The sequence below is a fragment of the Stigmatopora argus genome, chromosome 21 (genome assembly GCF_051989625.1).
Source record: "Stigmatopora argus isolate UIUO_Sarg chromosome 21, RoL_Sarg_1.0, whole genome shotgun sequence".
In the NCBI taxonomy this organism is placed as follows: domain Eukaryota; kingdom Metazoa; phylum Chordata; class Actinopteri; order Syngnathiformes; family Syngnathidae; genus Stigmatopora; species Stigmatopora argus.
The window spans coordinates 11,601,683-11,625,957 of NC_135407.1; the positions used below are offsets into that span (position 1 = coordinate 11,601,683).

At 39.5% G+C, this 24,275-nt stretch overlaps 1 protein-coding gene and 1 long non-coding RNA gene across 2 annotated transcripts in view; one reads left to right on the forward strand and one right to left on the reverse strand.

Moving 5' to 3' along the window:
* vars2 (valyl-tRNA synthetase 2, mitochondrial) overlaps positions 1-24,275 on the reverse strand; it is a 62,952-nt gene that overhangs the window by 25,645 nt on the left and 13,032 nt on the right. Inside the window, exons 8-13 of the mRNA XM_077591370.1 lie at positions 22,471-22,590; positions 18,484-18,592; positions 16,647-16,735; positions 2,512-2,602; positions 2,233-2,360; positions 1,964-2,067 (exon numbers count right to left, since the gene is read on the reverse strand). Of these exons, the coding sequence (XP_077447496.1) occupies positions 1,964-2,067; positions 2,233-2,360; positions 2,512-2,602; positions 16,647-16,735; positions 18,484-18,592; positions 22,471-22,590 (641 nt within the window). The remainder of the gene's footprint in view (positions 1-1,963; positions 2,068-2,232; positions 2,361-2,511; positions 2,603-16,646; positions 16,736-18,483; positions 18,593-22,470; positions 22,591-24,275) is intronic.
* On the forward strand, positions 14,842-15,598 carry LOC144067540 (uncharacterized). The gene is made up of 3 exons (XR_013297964.1): positions 14,842-14,956; positions 15,035-15,132; positions 15,341-15,598. It is a non-coding gene; the product is annotated as an uncharacterized LOC144067540 (long non-coding RNA).

Here is a 24,275-nt window from a genome sequence, read left to right on the forward strand (position 1 = left end):
CAACACACTGCATGGGGCCACTCAGAAAGACACTGATGACAACATTGACGGATAACGGAGCCATTGAATTTGGCAATCATCTTGACAGTGTCCAGCTCAGGCTTGCTGCCAGGTACCTTGAGAAGGATTATTTAAAGATTATAGGCCTATATGGAGGCCTTAACCTATTCAAATATTGACCAAATTTACCGAATCTTTAGGGCCTTGCGAAAAATTTAATATTTTAGTGGTTTTGAGAAAATCGTACAAAAAAGGCTCAAACACATCCCCTCAAACTTAAAAAGAATAATAAGCCCATGCCTCTACTTTTATATACAGCTACGAAATTTGGTGGGTTGATACTTTGTGGCCAATTGCACAAAAAAGTCTCTGGGAGTCATATATTAAACCAAACAGGAAGTTGGCCGTATTGGCTCAAAGTGGATAAAAATGAGCAAATTTGACGTCATTTTGGTTGTTTGCTGGGTCTGCATTTGAACAAACTCGTCCTAGGGGCTCAAAATTTAAGACTTCGGTCTCAGTGGGCCATCAACAAAATAGTGTTTTCGTAAAAGGGGAGGGGTCTCGACAGGGAGGTGAAAAAGACATTCGCCATATTTTTACCCCCCAACTTTGACGTGCTACAATCTAGATGAACTTCAATCTATGTGCACCAAACTTACTGTAGTACTCGATCGTCTCGCCGTAAAGGGTCCTAAAGAGGTATTCTGCGAAAACTCGACAGCGCCAACTCGTGGCGAACAAAAGCATTTCACTTTACTTTTTGCCATCTAGTTCCTAGCAGGACGGGTAGCTTAACCTTATTTTGAGTCTTTATGTTCACGTGTGTTATATTTAAGACTTTGGTCATGCTGTCTTTCCAAGCCCATGTCCACATGTCGTTACTTTTTGCAGAGACAACCAGTCATCTGCCAAAAACAGGAAGAACATTTGTCTGTCTTCGCTTAGGAAGTACATGCGGCCATGAAATTTAGCACACATGTTCCGTCCGGGTAGCCCAACGAACACGTGTTGTGTGTTATGTACATATCGTCCCAAAACTAGAACATCACCCCCTCCATTGTTTAAAAATGGTCTCTCCTATACTGTTTTTTCAACATAGAGCTATAAAATTTGGCATGTCGATACTTGGTGGGAAAATGCACAAAAAATTATCTTGTACACGTCACGAACCAAAGAGGAAGTCGGCTATCTTGGATTGAAGTTGAAAAAAAAAAAGATTTTTGGCCATTTCCAGGCTGTGCATTTTAATTAACTCGGACCCAAATTTAGTGGTTCTATTCCTAAGACATGGGTGATCGAAAGTTAACAAAACGAAGACTTTCCATGACTGGGCTTAGGCTCCACTGATGGTCAAAGTTCATCGTGTGTTTAAAGCCTCGTCACTTTAACGAGCAATTTTGTGACCCACTGGGACACGGTGCGTGTCCGACACCCCAGTCCAACCCTCGCAGGGGTGCTCGGGTCCGTTCAGTACTGCTTGCAGTCCTAGTTATATTTACAATTTGTTTACATACAGTAATCCCTCGATTATAGCGGTCAATGTAGACCAGAAATGGCCGAGATAAACGAAAAACCACGAAGTAGGGCCAACCCTATTAAAAAAAAAATATATATATATATATATATTTTTTTTACTCCAGTGATGAGTTCCAGTAGCAAGCGGAGGACAGGGGAGTGGCTCCCGCTTGAGAGTTACAGCATGGATTTTCACATTTGTATGTGAAAAAAAAATAATTATCCCCCCCAAAATTTCCCACAGAAAAAAAACACGATGTAGTGAAGCCGCGATATTCGAGGGATTACTGTATTGTAACGAATTGGGTTCTCATGTTGAGGTATTATTAACATGCTGTTCTTGCCGCTCCATGTGAGTGACGACAAAGAGAGATGTGACGGCTCGATGAAAATGTTTAATATAACTCTTTTATTAATTATTTATGATTGTGTAGGTGCTATTTACCTGCAAATAGGTAAGGTCATGGCATGGTCCTTCTTTCCTCTGAAGAGTTTTTTTTCAAGCAGAACGTCTACTATCAGCTGTCTGGCATCAAAACGCTTTATTCCCTTGAATCAACCAACGAGATATACAAAGAAAGAAATTCTTTACTGTTTTGGTTCCATATTTTTAAGTTTTAATATTAAGGCAGACAAATAAACTAGCTGATAGTATCACTAAACACTGACAGATATGCTCTTTCGGCAGTGAATTTGACCTTGATGTTCATGTACCTCAAGCCATGGTCCACAGGATGACGTCATCTTCCCATCTCCTCCAATAACAGTGAAACGAGGCAGACCATGTCTCTGTGACAGTAAAAAGTCTTTGTGGTCATGCGCAGGAGTAACCTTTACTGCACCTTAAAACAAATTCAGCAAAGAGGCCAACAAAAATTAAAAGGTGTGCCCCTTTATAAGGAGATTGAACAATATTAAAGAAACTTCAGTGTTGTTACTAGAACTGTTGCACTGTTATATTTTTTGCGACCATCTCTAAAATAGGCAGGAGACCTGTGCCGAGTTCCATGTCGACAGTTTTATCAGTCACCACGGGCAGCAGTCTGTCACTGAAAGGGTGTCGGCATTGCTTTCCATGAAAATTCTGAAACAAAGACATTGTAAATCAACTACCATAAAAAATTTTATCCATCAATGTTTTTCTTCTCTCTCTGAGGTCACGATCTGAAGAAAATTTAACCAAAGCCATGGCACTAAAGTCTGGGCCCTCTACACTTCCAATGTAATTGGGGTCCTGTCCATCTCACTGCATGAGACTCGTGAGTTAAATAAATAAATAAGAGGAAATAGTTGGGGTTATCATTACTATTTAAAGCTATTTTGAGGTAGAGTACTTCTGCTGTTGTTGCTGGTCCAGCACCACTTAAAACAGTTCTGAAATTGGTTAATGTTGACAACAAATGCTAGTTGGCCTAGTGAAAATGTGTATTTGTTCAAAATATTATTAATTCAATCATTTCAACACTGATTATCCTTGTCAGGGTTACGGGGTGCTGAAGCCTATCCGGACACTTTAGGAAAAAGGTGCACTACACTACTACTACTACTACCTAGACTGGTCGGCCGTCTGGTCATAGGGAACACAGAGACACACAACCATTCATATTAACGTTCACACTGGAACCGAGTGTAAATCGATTCCATGTTGCCCGCTCTGAAGTCAGGCAAAGGTACCACTCTCACCTTTGGGTGTTTTTTGAAAATGTTTTTAGTTTATTTTTATATTCATACATATGGGGCCATTGCTATTGTATGACCATTTTGCAACCTAACGCACTTTTATCTAGCTATCTCTCTAATGATGAAGTAGAAATTTATTGTTTACTATTCAACGCTAGAGTACTTCTAAATCATGTGCGATTCCATGCACCAGCACAGAGGCTGGGGTGAAGCCTTTTTTACCCTTATTCCATAAATAACGGAAGGCAAGGCCTGGGCTGTTTAACAATTGGAATTTTAAACTACTTATTTCCAGCATTTTTGTTCTCATTCAATTTTGGACTTTGTTCTATGTTTTGATCATAATTCCCATATTTTTTTAAGAATTGTGTGTTATCTGTGCATGAAAGAGAATTTAAAATATATATATAAATAAAATGACTCGACTCTGTCTATCTTTGCCTGGACAATTTTTCTTCTCTTCACCAAGAAAGTCTTTCAACCTTAAGAAAAAGTTTTAAACCTGCAAGAAGCGTCGTTGCCAACTACATAAGCATAGACTTCACGTGAGCAGACAAAAATAAGCAATAGTTGTCTGGAATGGACTATAATTTAATTAATATATTCATTCAGAATTGTCTTTTTTTTTAAATAGACATCTCACTAAGGATTACAGATTACTACCGTAATTACTCGAATATAACACGCATATTTTTGCTATATAATTAATTCCAATAGTTGGGGTGCGTGTTATAATCAATAACTAAAATAAATTACAAATTTTCGATCGAAAAAAGCATTGTCAAACTCACTTTGACGCACGGACATTGTGCAATTTCCAACTTTGAATTCAAAATACACGCATATTAAAGATCGTCAAGCCTCACAAACATCACAATCCTGCATTAATAAGCTGGAAAGTAGAATACTACATTGTAGTGTAGTACGTACTTGTATTTAGAAATATGTCCAGCGGGGGGGCAGTACATTCCCTTGTTACATGTGATAGTCTTTTCCATTGTGCATATCTTCAAATCATTTATTTATTCAATTTGTATGTTCCTTTTCTTGTTTGAGAATGACAATAGATATTTGAATTAAAACATGGTATTGTCAATTGAAATGTAGTCAATGTTCAAGGAAGTCTAAAAGGTATTGCAACATAACATGTCTACATGATATGTTTGTCCACTCTGTGTATCATCTATTGCCCTAAAATTCAAACGTATAACTCCACCAACTGCACGACACTCGACACGCTCGTACCTGAAGATTTCTCTATCCGGTTTTGAACAAAACAATCGTGAAACGAAGAAAAAAAGGTAAGATTTCTGATTTTCGTCAGCGGGAAATTTTAGGTGCGCACTATATTCGAGTACTGCGTTTTTCCAGATTTTTTTGGCCCAAAATTACCTGCGTGTTATTTTCGAGTGCGCGTTATATTCGAGTAATTACGGTACTTTTAAAAGTAATTTCGGTCATAACTTTTAAAAGTACATTAGTTATTATATTTATTTTTCAAAATTACATTTAGCAGTTTCTATGCACTTTATAGCACTTCCCACTACATGGCAGGACTGTTCTGTTAATTTGACTTTGCCATGCTGCGATTTCTCAAGCAGGACAGAACCTTTTTGCCAGCACAGGGCAAAACATCAAAACTTTATCTTACATATCAAACAACATCGGAACTGAAACAGCAATGCTTTAGCTGGTGTTTTTGGTCCTGGCGTCGCCAAGGGTGCACCAGTAAAAAATAACAATTTCGGTAAGTAATTAGTTTTTCCAATCACCATGCTTCCTGCAAAAGATTGACTTTCTTGGGGGTTTAAAGTATGTACCCCAAAGTTTTTGGTTTTTGGCCTTTTTGTTGTTTTCTTCACTTTAAAAAATATTTCACTTTTTCAAAGTTATTTATCCAGGCATCGTTTCACAATTTTGGACGTCCGCAGCTTGTGGATCCTTTTTGTCTTTTTCTGTAAAGTTTTATGATAGTTGCTGATCTCAAAAGGATCAAATCAATCGATTAGAAAATGGGGCATCTGAGAATTTGTCGATTCATGCTCCCTTAACAACGTAGTCTAGAATGTATGATTGGTTGATGGCCGTTTAGGAGGCGTTATTTACGAAAAGTCAATTCCACCAGACATGATTTTAAATTAAAACATTAACTTTGATGAGCCATTCAAGAAAAGAATATTGTCAAAACATTGAAATTTGTTGATTTTTTTTATGGCTGGGTGAAATACAACTGATTGTGTTAAATGTTATTACTACATTAATGTTAGAATTATTAGTTTTACATTATTATATATTTGCTTGCAATGAAGAATTTTGCTTTACAATTAAACTTTGCTCCTTATCATTAGAGGATTATTAGTTTCACATGATTATATATTTGCTTGCAATGAAGAATGCTTTGCTTTACCATTAAACTTAGTTTCATATTATTATTATATGGTTGCTTGCAACAAAGTAAATGCTTTGCTCTCGAGAACTTTAGGTAGACTAAACACCAAAACGCCTTGGACCTTGGACTGCTTGGAGTGGACTAAACAAAGAGGATTCAAAACACCCTGAGCTGCACATGACTTTCAAACCTTCATTTGTTTTGACTATACTGACGTCTCACTTCTGTTTCCCACCCGTCCCTTAAGAGTTGAGACGTCGATTGTAACATGTCAGTTAGACAATGAGATGCTCAAGCTCCACCGAAAGAAGATCCGCCAGCTGACGATTTTTGAGAGCTTTGGACTGAGCTGATGGATAACATGAGAAATTAAGCCTTATTTGTATTTTTACAATAAAACAGTTTTTAAAAACCTTCGTCACCATGCCACTTTTGCTCGGTCCCGACGGGTGGCATATGAATGAAATTTAACTGTATCTGATCTTCAACTTCTCGATTTAACCTAGGCCCACGCGTCTTGAACTTTCGCCTCAGATTCTGTTACAGACCCCACGGCCTTCATCCTCTACTCCACGTTCACCGACCTGCCTGATTCACGGCTCTGGTACCTTTGCCTCAGATTCTGTTACGAACCCAACAGCTCTCGACTTCCACGCCACATTCACCGACCTCCCCGATTGACACCTTTAGTACCTTCGCCCAGGCTTGCTGCACATGTGGCTTACTAATAAAGATATACTACTATCACTGTAACTATCTTAAGATTGCCTGCTTCGGCGCCCTCTGTCCACAATCATAACAATGAAAGTCACAGATCGTGTAATTTCGTGACCAAAGTACAGTCATACCTCTACTTACGAATTCCTCTGGGTATGAAATTTTCAGGTTACGAAAGTAAATGAGTGCCTCGAGATACGAAAAAGATCCAATTTTCAAAATCCTCCCAAAATTAAATGCATTTCCTGTGTCCATTATTTTATTTTGAAATTGTGGCAGATGCATTGATTCTCACTTTATAACCTCGCGAAACTCTACTGGGCTCTACTGGGCTCTCATTGGCTGTCTCAAAACAACCACTACACGTTTCAAGATTCTCTTCTGTACTTTTGATTGCCGTTAGTCATCACAGAGTTCTAACGGTCTTTTTGTTGAGTTTTTCCAAGTGTAGATAAAGCAGCTGCTTCTGTTTTTGTCATCATGCCTCCCAAGAAAATTACAAGCGCGAATGAAAATAAGTGGTCAGCGAGGAGCATGAAATCAAACTCGGCAATCCAGGAGCAATATAATGAGAAGGTGGACGAGGAGGGAGCAGCGAGCCTTCCAACAGCGAAAATCAAAGAAATACTGGAGAAATTTCAGTAACTTTCTGTCATTGTCGAAAAAACACATCCAGAAAGTCTTCACGGGTCATGCGATCGCCCAGTTTCACGATGTTTGTTTGTTGCACGATAGAAACATTATTAAAAGTCGTCAAAGGAAATCATCTTTCGATAGTTCTTTTTTCAAAATGTTTGTCAACCAGCACTGCAGAAGGGGAAGTTAAATCCAAGCAGGTAAGAACCAGTAGCAACTTATAAAATTACAATCCAAAGAAATCATAAAACATTAATGTTGTTGATTAATGTTGTTAGATAGCCGCCTCGTGGTGTAGAGGTTCACTCGCCTGACTTTGGTGCGGGCAGGCGAGTGCTCGATTCCCGTTGGTGGCAGTATGATTGAGAGTGCCTATGGTCGTTTGTCCCTCTGTGTGCCCTACGGATGACTGGCAACCAGTCTAGAGTGTAGTCTGCCTTTCGCCCGAAGTCAGCTGGGTTAGGCTCCAGCAACCCCGGCAACCCTTTTGAGGATGCGCTGTATGGAAGATGAATGAATGAATAATGTTGTTGTTAGAATTCTTAATGCTGTGTTTATTAGACGAGTGTTCATGTGTTCATGCGGTCTCTCTAGTATGTTGCCTACTGTTAGCTTCCTCTTGTTCCCGTGTTTCAACACGGGTATATTTTGTATATACAGACGCTCCCCTACTTACGAACGAGTTAGGTTCCGAGCGATTGTTCATAAGTTGAATTTGTTTGTAAGTTGATTCAGTGCTATATTTTGTATTATAATTTATGTTTAAGGCCTATATAAGTATATTGAAGGTTTATATAAGTGCATTTGAATGTTTAAGGCTTGTATAAGTAACACGCATTGGTTTGTACTGAAAAAAACATTTAATAAAATGGAGAGAATATGTACAGTACTGTATAGAGAGAGATTTATGTATTAGAAACTGGCCGAAAGAAGCGATCTAACGACGATTGCACAGTTTTCTTCTTTTTTTCATCATAAATGATGCGGTAGCACTGTATGGCATCATTCAATTGATTTGCAAACTTTGTGCAACGTTCAATATTTGGGTCCTGCTGCTCGATCTTTCTGTTTATAAATGGTACTGACGGTCGAACGATTCAAGTTGAAGTTGTATGCCCGTGAAACGCTCACCACTCTCACGCGCATCAAGCTTCGTTATTATTGCCACTCGTTTCAAATGAAATGGCTTGCCTCTTCCTTGCAACTCCCTCAATAGAAGCCTTTCACTTTTTACCAACCATATTCAATAATGGATGCACGAGATATTTAATGATACAAATGAAAAAGGTTCTTTGCTCACTGGAGATACGTTCATGCACTTCCGCATTGCAACGAAGAAGGTAGATGCTGGGTGAGCTGAGCCCTCACAGCGCCAGGCGTATTAGCGGCGGAAAGAAGCACTACTCGGAAAAAAATACAAAATTGGACTTACGAACATTTTTCGATTTAAACGCAATTTGCAGACATGTTCGTATGTTCCGTTGTTCGTAAGTTGAATGTTCGTAAGTAGGGGAGCGTCTGTACTTTGTTGGGGTTATTCTGGGATACTATTATATGTGTGCATTTTAATTATTTTTGTATAAGAGTTTCTTCAATTTGGGACTGGGGCAAGCTCGAGGTCACTCTCCAGGACAGCTGGCTCCAGCTAGAGACTTAACATTTCACCGAGTCCCCACTCCGAGGACTGATTACTGGAATATACGCCTCGACCCTTTCCCCAGATACAAGTTTGCAATGAAGATCTGTGAAGGATGCTTAAATTGTTGTTGATTCAGCGGATGGCTATCAATCAACCTCCGGGATTACTCGCATATGTTTTTTAAATTATGACGCTCGGTTCGCTTGATATGGAATTGTTTTGCCGAATGGAGGCTTGTCTGTTTAATTTCCAATAGAGTTGTTTTTGAGTTCCGACCTTAATTGTTATTAATGAATACCTGATATGCGATTATTGTTGCAGTTGTTTTTTTGCTCACGCAATTGGATCGAATCGATAACCTTGTAATTGTTTTGGTTTGAGGCCTTAAATGGGCAAGAGAAAATGCCGCTCAGGAGAATCATCTGTGATGAGGACGAAGTCAGGGTGGATTGTCCTTGCAAGATAAACACCAGAGATGTAAAATTAATAGATGTCTTCCTTGTATTGTTTTATAATTATATTAAAGTATAATTATTAATGAAACTATCATACTTGTTATTCATTTTAAGACATTAATAAATAATTTAATGATCATTTTCTCTCATTTGTGGGTGTTTCTCACATCTTATGAAATTGGGACATTTTGACCAATTTTAAAGGGATTAGTTCAGGGATGGCCAAACCGGTCCTCGAGGGCCGCTGTGGGTGCAGGTTTTTGTTCCAACCGATCCAGCACAGACATTTTGACCAATGAGATTTCTGAAGAAAACAAGAAGCACCTGACTGCAATCCACTGATTGCACTTGTAGGACACCCGATTGGTGAAAAGGTGTCATCTTGATGGGTTGGAATGAAAACCCGCACCCACTGCGGCCCTTTGTGTAATAGTTTGGACACCCCTGGATTAGTTGGTAGGTGAGTGAGGATTGTGTAACGAATTAGAGGATTTACATGTAAAGTACTGCTCTATTTAGGACATTTTCAACTTATGAAAAAAGTTCTGGAACCAATTTATTTCGTAAGTAGAGGTGTGGAGTATGAAATGTATTCTTATGCTTTTTATTAGTCAATAGGTTTATTTAGTTTAGTCACTAGAATAGAATTTTGCATGACCTAGCGGAAATTTCCGTCCGTGACACCTATGAGTTGGGGGCGCGTCATCTACCATGACAGACCCATTTCTTTGTTCACAGTTTCCCGCCTAAAGTCTGTACCTATGTCACATGACCTTTGTCAATAAAACTGGTCAACCTGTTGGGGGGAGGCAGGGAGTTCAAACTAGTCAGGCTGGAGGATAGACGCGCTCCTGCCGCTGGCTGCTCTGACCCCCTCCTTCAGCTGAAGCTAGATAAAACTCATCATGGCCGACTCTTTGTGCTTCCTCTAATTCGAAGTTATTGAATGTTTATCGATTAGATCCAACATTTTCTGGTGCCGAAACCCGGGATGATTCATTTCTGAATTTTCGGACCGCGGTGGACTGAAGGCCAAGAATTACTGACGTCAGCTACTCTTACTTTGAAAGAGAGAGGCATTTCGGTCGATCGCGGCCCGTTTGAAGAACGAACCCCCATCGGAAAAGAGGAGGCACAAGAGACGGTAAGGGGCTGTTTAAAATTAATATTTAGGACAAGGCTGGTGGGAATCCCGTTTTTCATTCGTGGAATAGTCGAGAAAAACGCCTCATAAATAGGGGATAAATTGTGCATACTGTTGAGAAGTACGTATGTCAGAAAAAAGGAAAATAGATACGTAAGGTATGCAACGGACGTACATTTAGTCGGTCTGGCCAACTAAATGTCGATCCAAGAGGTGGGCTGGTGACGCGGCTTAACCTAGGGTGGGGGTTAAAAGTCCCCCTAAAATAGGGGTTAGAGTCCCCTTTGTTAAAAGGATTTCTGGAGATTGTCAAAAATAAAGCTTCCAAAAATACTGCACCCGATGAGTAAGAAAGCGCTCGATTAAAAAGTATAGTACTTATATTATATAAACCAGAAGCGTTTGTTAAGAACCGGAAGTAGGCCGTGACGCGCTTTATGTCGCGCTTGGTACGCGCTTAGTATGCGCTCGTGAATCGAGAGGATTGAAGAGAATAACGGTTAAAAAGACGGCGTAGACGGATAAATAGGATAATAAAAGATAAGTATTAAAGAGATGATAAATTAGATGGGACGTCCCTAAAGAATCGCCGTAAAATATCGCCTTAAATGTATTAATAGCGTAACATGTGACCATTGTTTAAAAAAAACGTTCAAACAAAGGGGCGTGAAGTAAGAAGATGTGGAATTCATGCTGAGAGATTTTCCTGATCATTGAAGAATGAAACAAAAACATGGTTAACATGGTTGTGAAGATTCTGGACAGAAAGGATGAGGAGCTGCTTTAGGTGGTTGTCTTTCCTCAAGAAACTTTCTATCTTCATGGAGAACAAGAATGATATGTTTTTCACAAGTTCAGGTACTAGTCACACATTTCAAAATTGGGGCCCTCCCTATGAAGATCATTGAACATGAGCTCAAGAGGTACGACCTTTGGCAAGATGAGCTAAGAGGAAGGCCTATGAGGAATTCTCAGAGAACCAAAATCTGAAGAAGGAACATGAGAATTCCCTTAAAAAGTCTGCCTGCTTTTGAATCTTGCTGAAGACACACACAGAACAAAGGAAGAAAATGGCCGAAAAATGTGGAGCAGGCAAGAAGCCCACTTTACAGCCGGCCCCCCTTCACAGATGCGGACACCCCTCACCCACCAAGCACACCCGGTGCAAACAAAAAGAGGGGGGTCCCCCAAAGCTCTTAGTGCCCCTTTTCACACCTAGAGTCAGGAGAGAGCCCACACCAGCCTAGCCCAAGGCCCCCTCCCCCTGCACAGAGAGTTTTAGAGAAAGATAGAGAAAGAAAGAGAGAGACAGAGAAAGTTGACAGAGAGTTTTAGAAACAGATAGAGAAAGAAAAAGACAGATAGAGAAAGAAAGAGAGAGACAGAGAAAGTTGACAGAGAGTTTTAGAGAGATGTAGAGAGAGAGAGAGATAGTTGACAGTGTTATGATATATTAGTGAAAAATTATGGGTCCTTTATTAAACACTGAAGTTTATATTAGGAAATGCATAGTGAAAGGTTATTTTCCCTAAATTGTAATTGAGGTAACAGTGAGCACAGAGAATGGCTCTTATTTTAAATAAAACCGCCTTCTTAGAGCGGATAGGAATTAAGCCAGAGCTTTAACTATTGGGTTTTAGAAATATGAGAGTGATTTGCGATTTAGACTTAAGTATTAAGAATCATCCAAATTATTAATGATATCAAACATGAAAACAATGCAGAAACGGCATTTATCCAAATTATTAGGTAAATTTAGATAAAATAATTGATTTAGGATAGGCATGATTTCCCTGGGACGGAAGAGGCATGGAATGTTTTTAAGTGCACAAAAAGCATTCCTTGTTTTGCCCGGAACAAGTGAAATATGCTTTGGCGTGGTTCATTTTAATGACTATTAGAATATTAATGATATACGAATTGCATTAGCATCAAACAGTTGATGTCAACCAAATGACGTTAACCTATTTCTTTTGAGAATGATTAGGCTGATAAGACAGCAAAATGGAGGTAAGCTGCCAAAAAGCCCAGACGTGGGATGGCGCTCTTCACCAGTAATGAAAAATTGCAGACCACTGATTTCTGAAAATGAGTAAGCGTGAATGATTGTTTGTTTGTCTTTTTGTGTTTCTAATTGGCCGACCACCAAGATATAATCAATCGGTTAGGTATCAAGGTGGAAAATGATTTAGCAAATTGGAATCGATTTCGGAATTCGCCAATAAGCCCGTTCCAGGGATGGCAACGACAAATTATGGAAAAATATTTTGTCCAAGGAATTTTTTAATGGAAAAAGCAGCAGTACTCCAAATGTGAAAATTGAAGTGGAGAAACAAATCTGCTATGCAAAATTTAGGAGCACTGAAAAGACAGTGCTTGATACCAAATTCCAAAGTACTATTGATTTATTGTGATAATGGCATCCAAATTGTGTTAACAGAATAATTGACTGAATTGACAAAAGTTTCCATATTTCGTTCCGGAAAAATATGGAAATCCAATTTAGTGGAATGTACCAAACGCCATTATTAACTACACGATTGGAATTGGAGGATGAGGCTAATCATATGTCTGCATAAAAGAAAAAACTTTAAAGAAACGCATTAATTTTGGGTTGGCAGAGGGAGATTGCATTTCTCAACAGGAAACATGATGAGCAACCCAGGATGAGAGTGCAAATGTTCCTGACCAAACCAGCAGACATGAAAATAGCGGATCCATTTTGTGCTCTGTAAGAAGGTTCTTTCAGTTGAAACGTATGCGGAGGCAGGTAAGATAAACTTTTGACGTAATCAGACAAAATGGCAAGCACTCCAATATTGATTGGAAAGATTATTGCTCGGGGAGCAATGCTGTAAGCCATGAGGAACTTTTTATATTGGTTTTATTGTCTCCATATAAAAAAGCGTTTCAATTGAGACTACACCTTCTTACAGATAGTTAAAGTAAACAATTGTGACTAGATCTTCTTACATATTTTTAAAGTAAACAATTAGAGAGAAAAGAGAAACTACAATGGATAGAAATGTAACTAGATTTTAATTTTATGCCTGACTATTGAGAAATATTGATTAAGAAAGTTTTATAGGAGCTGATTGGCAAACTCCAAAGACAATGGAATGTTACATTTGATTAAAAGACTACTAGTTTGGGATATTTTGAATTTCAAACAACTGAGGTTAATATGCAACGCGATACACATTGTTAATTGAATTGGGACTTGATTAGTATGCATTTTAAAAGTAATGAGTTTTAATTGCTTTAAAGGATACAATTATGCTAAAATATTAACCTTGACAAACAAGGGGTGGTTACAATTTAGTGGGTTCAATTCTATTCAGAATTATAAATGTGTGCATTTTGTTTTTGGATATTAATTGATGTGAATCTAAACTGTTACAGAGAACGGGAAAGCTGTTTTTCCTGAGGAGAAAGCAGCCTGGTTTGCTTTTTGTATTTTTCCTATTCTTAGTATGATTAGTTAATTTGTGTAATTGTAGGAAAGAGGAAAAAACAAATATGGGTTTTGATCTTAACAAGGAAACAGTGTTCAAAATAGAATATCAGCTAGCATGTTTAATTTTGACTGATAAGGTATTTAAATTTTCACAAACATAATGATGGATGTTAAGCACGTGTTAAAGACAACGGCAGAACACAGCAGCATACACAACAACAAAACTGAGCCGATCTCAAGAACAGTCTGCAGACGAACTGTACAAAGCTAATGGCCTACCGTACCTACCAAAAATGTATTCCATAATTGAGCCATAAATGTCTCAACAGGGGGGAGGTATGGTGAAGAGGTATAAATACCTATTTTAAAATTTTTGTAGGAACTGTTTAAGTTGTTATTTTATTGATCTGTAAAGAACATGGGATCTCCAGAATCATCTGGAGTGACAATGGAGCTCATTTTTTCAAACAGCATAGTGCAAAACAACTGGTAGAACTAGCTTGAGATTAACACCTTTTTGAGATAGTTCATGGAAGACCATTCCAACTTCCTCTATGGGAAGATGAACCATGACGAGAGACTAAGGAAGGAGAGAAACTTATCCAAAGAACATGTAAGCTGCCGTGATCTTTTTGTCTATCTTGCAGGAGGTGGTGAAGCCAGGTGACTGGATCCTGATCCGAGTCATAAAAGGAAGTCCTGGTTCTCTCCACGATGGGAAGACCCATTCGTGGCCCAACTCACCAACCTCCACAGCAGCAAAGATCGCTGAAAAGTCAAAGTCGATTCAGGTCAAGGTCGTTCGAGACAGGTGACTCTTGAGTAGACTAAGTCGGACGGTGTCAAAACCCTTGTCCGTGAAGAAACTCATCTGACGTCTACTCACCTGCCACGAGCACCCCTCACTTAACCCTGACCTCCCATAGACTTTGCACCTCTATACAGAAGCCACAGTGAAAGCTGTTGCCACCCACATCACAGTGACTGGACTGTCAGTGACTGCACTGTCAGTGACAACCTGGGCGTATCTGAACGCCCCGCCCACAGAGACTCGAGTTGGAAAACAAGTGCAGGAAACGTCCTGCCTCATCACTGGAAAGGCAGAGCCAAGCGGTCCGCTCTTGGATGGGGACCCAACCTACATCAACATCGGGGTTCCCCGCAGCGTACCAGATGAGTATAAGCTCGCTGACCAAATTGCACGTTCATCCCGAACAATACAGCAGCTGACGGGAGTTTAACCAAGGCCCTGGAGGGTCTTCGATCCCTCAACAGCAAGATGAAAGAACAATCTGGAGAACTACTATGAAGAAGACGTGTGGTATAATTTCATGGTGTTCCAGAAAAAACTGATTGTTGCAAATGAAAGTTGTGTGTAGCCGTACACCCATTTCCACAGGTATCCTGACAACCTGAATTCACTGGGTCTAGACGCCACACTTAAATCTGCAGTGGTGCAGATGAGATGCATTCCTTTTAAGGGGAGTGAACATAATAGTAAGAGATCAAAATCAGTGCAAAATCAGTGCAATTCAAACCACATGATGCAATCTGGGGTAGTGATGTTCCTGGTGACCATAAGTTGTGGTCCGCCCCCCCAGAAAATCATACAGTTGCTATTTTCCCAACTTGGGGTGGATAAAGTTATGCTTCGTGTAAAGACATTGAACTGTTACATGAGTGTTTATTAACCAAACTGTCATAGCCCTTAGGGATGTTGCGGGACAGAGGATGGAGGTGTGTGTGCCATGATGGGAGAACACTGCTGCACCTTCATCCCAGACGAAACCAGTCAATGCTGTTTAAATTTGCAACTCCCTCATTTGCGATTTTGTTTCTGTTCTGTATTTTTTCTATGTGTGTAATCCCCTGTATCAAAGTTATGATTTGAAACACTATCCAGCACACGCTGGTAGCTTACAGTGACATACAGTATCACCGCATGGCAAACCATACTGGAGATTATTGCTCTTTCAAAGTGTGACGAGCCTCAGTTTGTCGAGTCGTCCGGGTAATTGTACTTGTCTTGACTTAAAAATTGTGTTCGCTCATTAAGAGGGACGCAGAGGAATTTTTCTCGAATGACGCCAAATACCTCGAGTTTTTCGCCTTTGCCTTGACAAGTGATTTTATTATTTTCCATACCCCTTGATAAGTAACTGTTGATGATATTTGTATTCTAGAACCTGGATAGGAGGGATATGAATTGATGTGTTTGAAGAAAATTCTTTCAAAGTAACTACAGGGGGGAAATGTGGAGTATGAAATGTATTCTTATGCTTTTTATTAGTCAATAGGTTTATTTAGTTTAGTCACTAGAATAGAATTTTGCATGACCTAGCGGAAATTTCCGTCCGTGACACCTATGAGTTGGGGGCGCGTCATCTACCATGACAGACCCATTTCTTTGTTCACAGTTTCCCGCCTAAAGTCTGTACCTATGTCACATGACCTTTGTCAATAAAACTGGTCAACCTGTTGGGGGGAGGCAGGGAGTTCAAACTAGTCAGGCTGGAGGATAGACGCGCTCCTGCCGCTGGCTGCTCTGACCCCCTCCTTCAGCTGAAGCTAGATAAAACTCATCATGGCCGACTCTTTGTGCTTCCTCTAATTCGAAGTTATTGAATGTTTATCGATTAGATCCAACAAGAGGTACGACTGTACTTGATTTCCTTGGCCTATATTGCATTCTGCGTTCCCTGGTTTCAACGATCAAGAGTAGGGATGAGGGGTGAGGTTAGGGCTGGGTAGAGGTATGACTGTATTTCTTTAATACAAAGTGATTTATCATTTACTGGTTATATCAGAATTTGCATTGTTTTTACTGGTCTAAAAATATGGGAATACATTTGGCATCGGATCTGAATTGGCGACGAATATTGTAGGAAAAATCGGATTGGATCAGTAGTACAAAAGGTCTGTATTGGGACATCCCTAGTCTCAACTGCCTCCCAAGACTGCAAGTCATTGAGTTATCTATAATTCCAATGCAACAAAAACTATATTCTGACCAGGTATCGAGGATCATTAGGGTGAACAGCTACAGCCACATCTCCCGGGATAGTCTCTGGACGAGTTGTAGACACCATTATCTCTCCACCTGAATTTTTAAAACAGACAAAACAGAGAAGTACAGTAATCCCTCGACTATTGCGGTTAATGTAGACCAGACATGGCCACGATAATCGAAAAATCTTGAAGGGGGGTCACTCCTATTATAACTACCTTTTTTTTCCTTGGGTGCTTAGTCCTAGTAGCAAGAGTAGCTTCCGGTTTCGAGTTTCAGTGTGGATTTTCACATTTTTATCAAATTTAATTTTTAAAAAATTAAAAAAAATTGGGGGGAATGATGGAATAATTAATAGCAGAAAAAAATCATGGAGAAGTGAATTCGCGATAAGTGAAGTCGCGATAATCAAGGGAAGACTGTAGTATACCTGGCATCTAAAAGATACCAAGATGAAGAGGAAAATACAGTAATACCTTGACATACTTGTGCCCCAACATGCGAGGAATTTGAGATACGTGTAAAATTCCGAGCAAATACTTGCCTGAGATACGAGACAAATTTTGATATAAGGGCATACGAGACAGCCAGGTGGCCGAGACGCTTATGATTTCAGTGCACTGTCTTTCTCACTGCATCTTCCTCGTGCAAAGATCTCTACAAGCACTGGCGGGGTGTTGCATTTTTTCTGTGTTTTTTGCGTTAGTCAGTGGAGAATTAAGGGAAACACAATGGGTCCAAAGCAAGCCGGTCCAATGAAGGATAGTGCGAAAAAAAGGCGTATGATGACAATCGATAGTAACCACGAAATAATCCGAAAACATGAGTAATGTACGCATCCCTGAGCTGGTTCGCCAATACGTATGTAGAAGCAGGAAGTTCGCCTCGAAAGCAGCGGTGAATACATTAGCCTCTTTTCCTTGGTTATTGAAATTTAAATTTAGTGTAACATAAGATTAAAACTTTTTTAAGGTGTGTGTATAGGACTCTAAGTTCATTTAAGTTAAAGTCTTTCTCTCTCTCTCTCTGTCTCTCTCTCTGTCTCTCTCTCTGTCTCTCTCTCTGTCTCTCTCTCTGTCTCTCTCTCTGTCTCTCTCTCTGTCTCTCTCTCTGTCTCTCTCTCTGTCTCTCTCTCTGTCTCTCTCTGTCTCTCTCTCTGTCTCTCTCTCTGTCTCTCTCTCTGTCTCTCTCTCTGTCTCTCTCTCTGTCTCTCTCTCTGTCTCTCTCTCTGTCTCTCTCTCTGTCTCTCTCTCTCTTCCATCCGCGAACTCCACGTTGTACTGAATAATATCTCATTTTACTATTAGACATCATAATCCCTAATTATTTGTTACTCTGTTAGTAGATAGTGAATTACAACCAATACATTTTTTTCTATTGTAATATCCAGTTTTTTTAAGAGGGTGCGAACGAATTAATTTGTATTTAGTTCATTTCTGTGGGAAAGGTTGATTTGAGAACTAAGGTGGAATCTGCATATTTAACAGTATTGTCCCAGTTCAGGCATTTGTGTTTTTTGTAACATCTGCCAGTGGTGGTGCATTTTGATCTTCTTACTAGAGCTTACTTATAAATGGTTTCAATTGGTTTTAGTGTTGTTTTGCAGGCCAATGACCAACCTTTTAGGCAGTAAGTCATGTGTAGATCATTTTGTCAAAATATAGTTTTAATGACTCCGGCGTTAACTTCTACTTTGAAAAACACTTTATGCTACAACATTTTTGCATCAACTACGTTGTTAAAGTTCTAATCACTGGAAGAGTAAAATAATTACCTAGGAGTCTCATCGAATGGATAAAAAATAAGGTATTTCTTGACTCGGCCTCAGGACTCTTACTCACCTTGACCATCTAAGGGGTATGCAAAGGTGAGCATGGTTCCAAACTCCACTTTTTGTTCATAACCAGGTATTGAAAGCAATGTTTTCCCAGATAGTTCCTTTGAATCAACCTGACCAAAAATACAGACATTCAAACATATCTTATATCATCTTAGACATATTTGATAACAATTTTACTGAAAAAACTGTAACTTGACAAAAAAAATGCAGGAGCTCTAAAGCTATCTTGTAGTATTTAAATGAAACAACAGGACATGTAAAAAAAATTGATAAGCAACCATTAAGTACCAAAAAGATTGCTAGCAGTTACAGTTGAAAAAGCTTGGGCACCCCTGAAAATTTTCAAGATTTTCCTTTATATATCATTGGTTTCTTTAGATTAGCAATTTCAGTTAAATATACCATATTGCAGACAACACAGTGATATTTATGAAGTGAAATGAAGTTTTTAGGATTTAGAGAAAGTTTGCAATAATTACTTAACATAAGCAGGCAGGTGCATATATTTGGGCACCCCAACAGAACAATAACCTCAATATTTAGTAGATCTTCCTTTTGCAGAAATAACAGCCGCTAAACCAGGGGTCTCCCTGTCTCCCCCCACCAACACACCTGAATCAAATATTCAGGATCGTGATCAAGCTCCTGGGCAGCTTGCTGATTAGTTGATCATTTGATTCTGGTGTCGTAGAGGAGGGGGATATGGGAAATAAATTGGATAGGGGCCCTCAAGGGCCAGAGCTGGAGACCCCTGCACTAAACATTTCCTTTAGCTTCCAATGATGGTCTGGATTCTGGTTGAAGGCATTTTTGACCATTCTTCTTTATAAAACATCTCCAGCTCAGTCAGTTTTGATGGATTCGGAACATGGACAGCTCGCTTTAAATCACACCACAGATTTTGAATAATTTTCAGGTCTGGGGACTGAGATGGCCAATCCAGAACGTTTTACTTTTTTCTCTTCATGAATAGCTTAGTAGAATTTGAGCAATGTTTAGGGTCGTGGTCTTGAAGTATCCAGCCCCGGCACAACTTTACTTCACTGACTCTTGAACATTGTTCATAAGTATCTTCTGATAATGACTGGATACCATGTGACCTTCAACTTTAAAAAAAAATGCCAGTACCTGCACTGGCCACATAGCCCCACAGCACGATGGAACCACCAACAAATTTTACTGTGGGTAACAAGTGTTTGTTTTGGAATGCTGTCTGTGTTCTTCCATCCAAATGTGCTTTAGCATACCTCAAGCGACTCTGTTTGAGGCATATGCGCAGAAAAAGCTTCTGCTGCATTACACTCCCATACTGCATATTCTTGTGCAAAGTGCGCTAAATAGTTGAATGACGCACAAAGACACCATCTGCAGCAACATCATGTAGGTCTTTGGAACCGGTCTGTGGGTTGAATTTGACTGGTTATTTGAGATTTTTCTTGGCCTGCCACTCTGGGCCTTATCTAGAACTGTGCCTGTGGTCTTCCATTTCATCACTAAGTTTCTTACAGTGCAAACTGAACGCTGAAATCCCTGACCTAACTTTTTGTATCCTTCCCTAAACCATGATGTTGAACAATCTTTGTGTTCAGGTCATTTGACAGTTGTTTTGAGGTGTGACCGGACGATTCGCCAAAAGACGTTTCGCCGACGGACGTTTGGCCGATGGACAGTTCGCCGAATGGACGCTTCGCCGAGCGGACGTTTGGCCGAGCGGAGGTTTCGCCGAGCGGACGTTTGGCTGAGCGGACGTTTGGCCGAACGGACGTTTGGCCGAACGGATGTTTCGCCGACCGGACGGTTGGCTGAATGGACGTTTCGCCGAACGGACGTTTCGCCGACCGGACAGTTGGCCGAAAGGACGTTTCGCCGACCGGACGGTTGGCCGAAGGGACATTTCGCCGACCGGACGTTTGGCCGAACGGACATTTCGCCGACCGGACGGTTGGCCGAACGGACGTTTCGCCGACCGGACAGTTGGCCGAACGGACGTTTCGCCGACCGGACGGTTGGCCGAGCGGACGTTTCGCCAACCGGATGGTTGGCCGACCGGACGGTTGGCCGAACGGACGTTTCCCCGACCGGACGGTTGGCCGAACGGACGTTTCGCCGACCGGACGCTTGGCCGAACGGACGTTTCGCCGACCGGACGCTTGGCCGAACGGACGTTTCGCCGTCGCGAGATTCGCGCGCTCGCCCCACCCCCGGATCGTGTGTGTACAAGTTTTTCAACCTCGGCCCGCGGGCCATATACGGCCCGTTAGGCTTTTTAATCCGGCGTTGTCCAAATCATAGTAAAAATGACCTCATTCATTTACCTTTGCCCTGCAATACCGCTCATCACTCTCAATTAAAGACTGCTCTCTTTTGTTAAATAATAATGTTCTTAATGTTGAAAGTAAATTTGAAAATAAATTTTCACCTTCAATTGTGTCTTTTTTCTTATATTTCAATCCCCAGGTTTGATAAATTACATTGCGTGTCCAAATGCTGTCAAATTTTAGTATCCACTCTGGCCCGCAAGTCAAAAAGTTTGCCCACCCCTGGTATAGACAAACTTGCCTCTTTTATTAAAAAGAAGACAAAACAAATTCACAGATGGTGTTTTTATTAAAGCAGTAAAACCTTTCACACACACACACAGTTTACAAGAAATTACACTTAATATACGTTGGATGAAATATATGATATGTTAGAAAAAAGACCTTGCTGTTAATGAACGGTTGAAAAAGCTCACGGATGACTATCATCTGTGAATTTGCTTTGTCTTCTTTTTAATAAAATTGTCAAAAATTAGTCTGTAATTCTATTACAGGTACAACTGTGGGAAACAGAATTGTCTCTCTTATTTGTATAGAAGAAAACTAAAATAAAAAAACAATACAGGAAGTAATTCATTGTGACTTTTAACCAACTTATTCAATTTATTCAGTGTTTAGCAATTTTAATGAGCAAACTTGAGTTTCTTCCAGAGATTAATCTGAGTTAAATAAGGCTCAATGAACACCACTTCAAAATAGTACAATGTTTTTCTCTCCTGGTCATCCTTGGATTTTTCTATTTGTTATCAGAGCTTCATCTAGTGGATATTTTACTGCTTTAATACAAACACCATGTGTATTTGCTTTGTCTTCTTTTTAATAAAAGAGGCAAGTTTGTCTATACCAGGGGTTGGCAAACTTTTTGAATGGGTGTCCGTTTTTGCTACTGCAACCAAGATGGCGCCGCTCAAGTGGCAGCCGGTAGCTACCTCCGCTCTTGCTCATATTGTGTTTTTGCTGCTTTTCTTTCTTAATGATTTGATTTAATGATTCTTAATGGTCCCATATACTTTGCTTTGTACTTTCTGCTTTTTCCTTTGTTGTTCTGCGGCCTTTACGACTCGGCCCCACCCGTTGCGTGGCTTGGTTTCTTTCTATCTATTTATGTTTAAAATGCCTTTTCAGTATCTGCATTCTCACCCTCTTACTACTGTGACAATGAAATTTCCCAAATACGGGATGAATAAAGTTATCCAATCCAATCCAAAGATGAGAACAACTTGCAACTGGCCATCTTAAATACACTTTGTCATGATTGGCTTTACCTGTCAATGTAGGTCAAGGGTCAATGATCTTATCAAACAAATTTTGTTTTTCAATAATTTGTGCTTAAGGTATTAAAATGAATAAAACAACAAGGGTGCCCAAATTTATGCACCTTCCTGCTTTTGTTTGAGCAATTAGTGCACTTTCTGTAAATCCTATAAACTTCATTTCACTTCTTAAATATCATTGTGCTATATGATACATATTTAACTGAAATTGCTGTTCCTAACAACCAATGATTTATAAAGGAAAATCTTGAAAAGAATCAGGGGTGTCCAAACTTTTTCATAGGACTCACATAATGCATCTTTGTTGCTATGTTGCAGAGTAATTTGTCAGTGTTGTTAAATGTTTTCCTCATAGGCAACAGTGGGTATCTATTTTCATGGACGATATTTTATCACCTCTATGTCTGAAATGGCGGACTCCAAAGTACAGCACCAATTGACAAGCCCCTCTGAACGATATATCAGACCAGCATCACACAAGCGGACAAAGGCCTGAGTCACTGCTTTACTGAAATTCTGAAATCAAACACATGGAAACACATTCATTCAAATTGAATTAATTTGTAAAATCATGGACAAAGGTTGATTGTATAATTTTTACAATTAAGAATATGTATAATGATAGAAGGAAGTGAAAATAATAAGAAATCATAATTTAAACCAAGAGGATGGAATATTTTTCTTTAAAATAGCATTGAATATTCAATGCAATATGAATTTATTTAAAAAAATGGCACCATCAGACATAACATTTGATTGTAATAGCATTACTTTTGCATTCCATTCCAAATGCACATCCAGGCGAGCTGCTGCTTTCTAACTTTAATCCACCAGGGGGAAAAAGAAATGGATGAATAAAGACAAGCCAAAAATCAACCTATTTGGAAAATGATTTGTCATTATTGTTAAAATCTACATCAAGTTTACTTAGGCTAAAACTACCGTAATTACTCGAATATAACGCGCACTCGAAAATAACACGCAGGTAATTTTGGGCCAAAAAAATCTGGAAAAACGCAGTACTCGAATATAGTGCGCACCTAAAATTTCCCCCTGACGAAAATCAGAAATCTTACCTTTTTTTCTTCGTTTCACGATTGTTTTGTTCAAAACCGGATAGAGAAATCTTCAGGTACGAGCGTGTCGAGTGTCGTGGAGTTATGCGTTTGAATTTTAGGGCAATAGATGATACACAGAGTGGACAAACATATCATGTAGACATGTTATGTTGCAATACCTTTTAGACTTCCTTGAACATTGACTACATTTCAATTGACAATACCATGTTTTAATTGAAATATCTATTGTCATTCTCAAACAAGAAAAGGAACATACAAATTGAATAAATAAATGATTTGAAGATATGCACAATGGAAAAGACTATCACATGTAACAAGGGAATGTACTGCCCCCCGCTGGACATATTTCTAAATACAAGTACGTACTACACTACAATGTAGTATTCTACTTTCCAGCTTATTAATGCAGGATTGTGATGTTTGTGAGGCTTGACGATCTTTAATATGCGTGTATTTTGAATTCAAAGTTGGAAATTGCACAATGTCCGTGCGTCAAAGTGAGTTTGACAATGCTTTTTTCGATCGAAAATTTGTAATTTATTTTAGTTATTGATTATAACACGGACCCCCAACTATTGGAATTAATTATATAGCAAAAATATGCGTGTTATATTCGAGTAATTACGGTATGTTTTATCAAGAACATTTTCAAGCAGGCCAAAGTGAAAATTGCCACAAGGCTCATGGTGTTATACTGTGATACTTCTATATTTCAGGGGGGTTGGGGTGACTTTTGCACAGCAATGGGCTCGTAATATAACCTAAACAAATTTAAATGAACTTGGATTACGATGAAGACACTCAAAATAATTTTAATCTAACCTTACACTAAACTTAATTCTAATTTTGTTTTAAATTTTGATACCTGTCTTCTCCCAGGTTGGCTCTATTTGCCCCACCTCCACCCTGATTTTCAGATGCAACCTATCGAGGGTTATTTGTTTTTGTCTTCCCTTCAAAATATTCCCAAAATGATGCACACAAATGTCCTAACAATAGGATAACGCACGACCACTTGCCAACGAGAAGTAGCATACAAGCCATTCGCACTGACTAACAGGGGGAAAAAAAACACTGAAAAAAATGCAACGCTCCGGCCAGTGCTCGTAGAGACATTACACG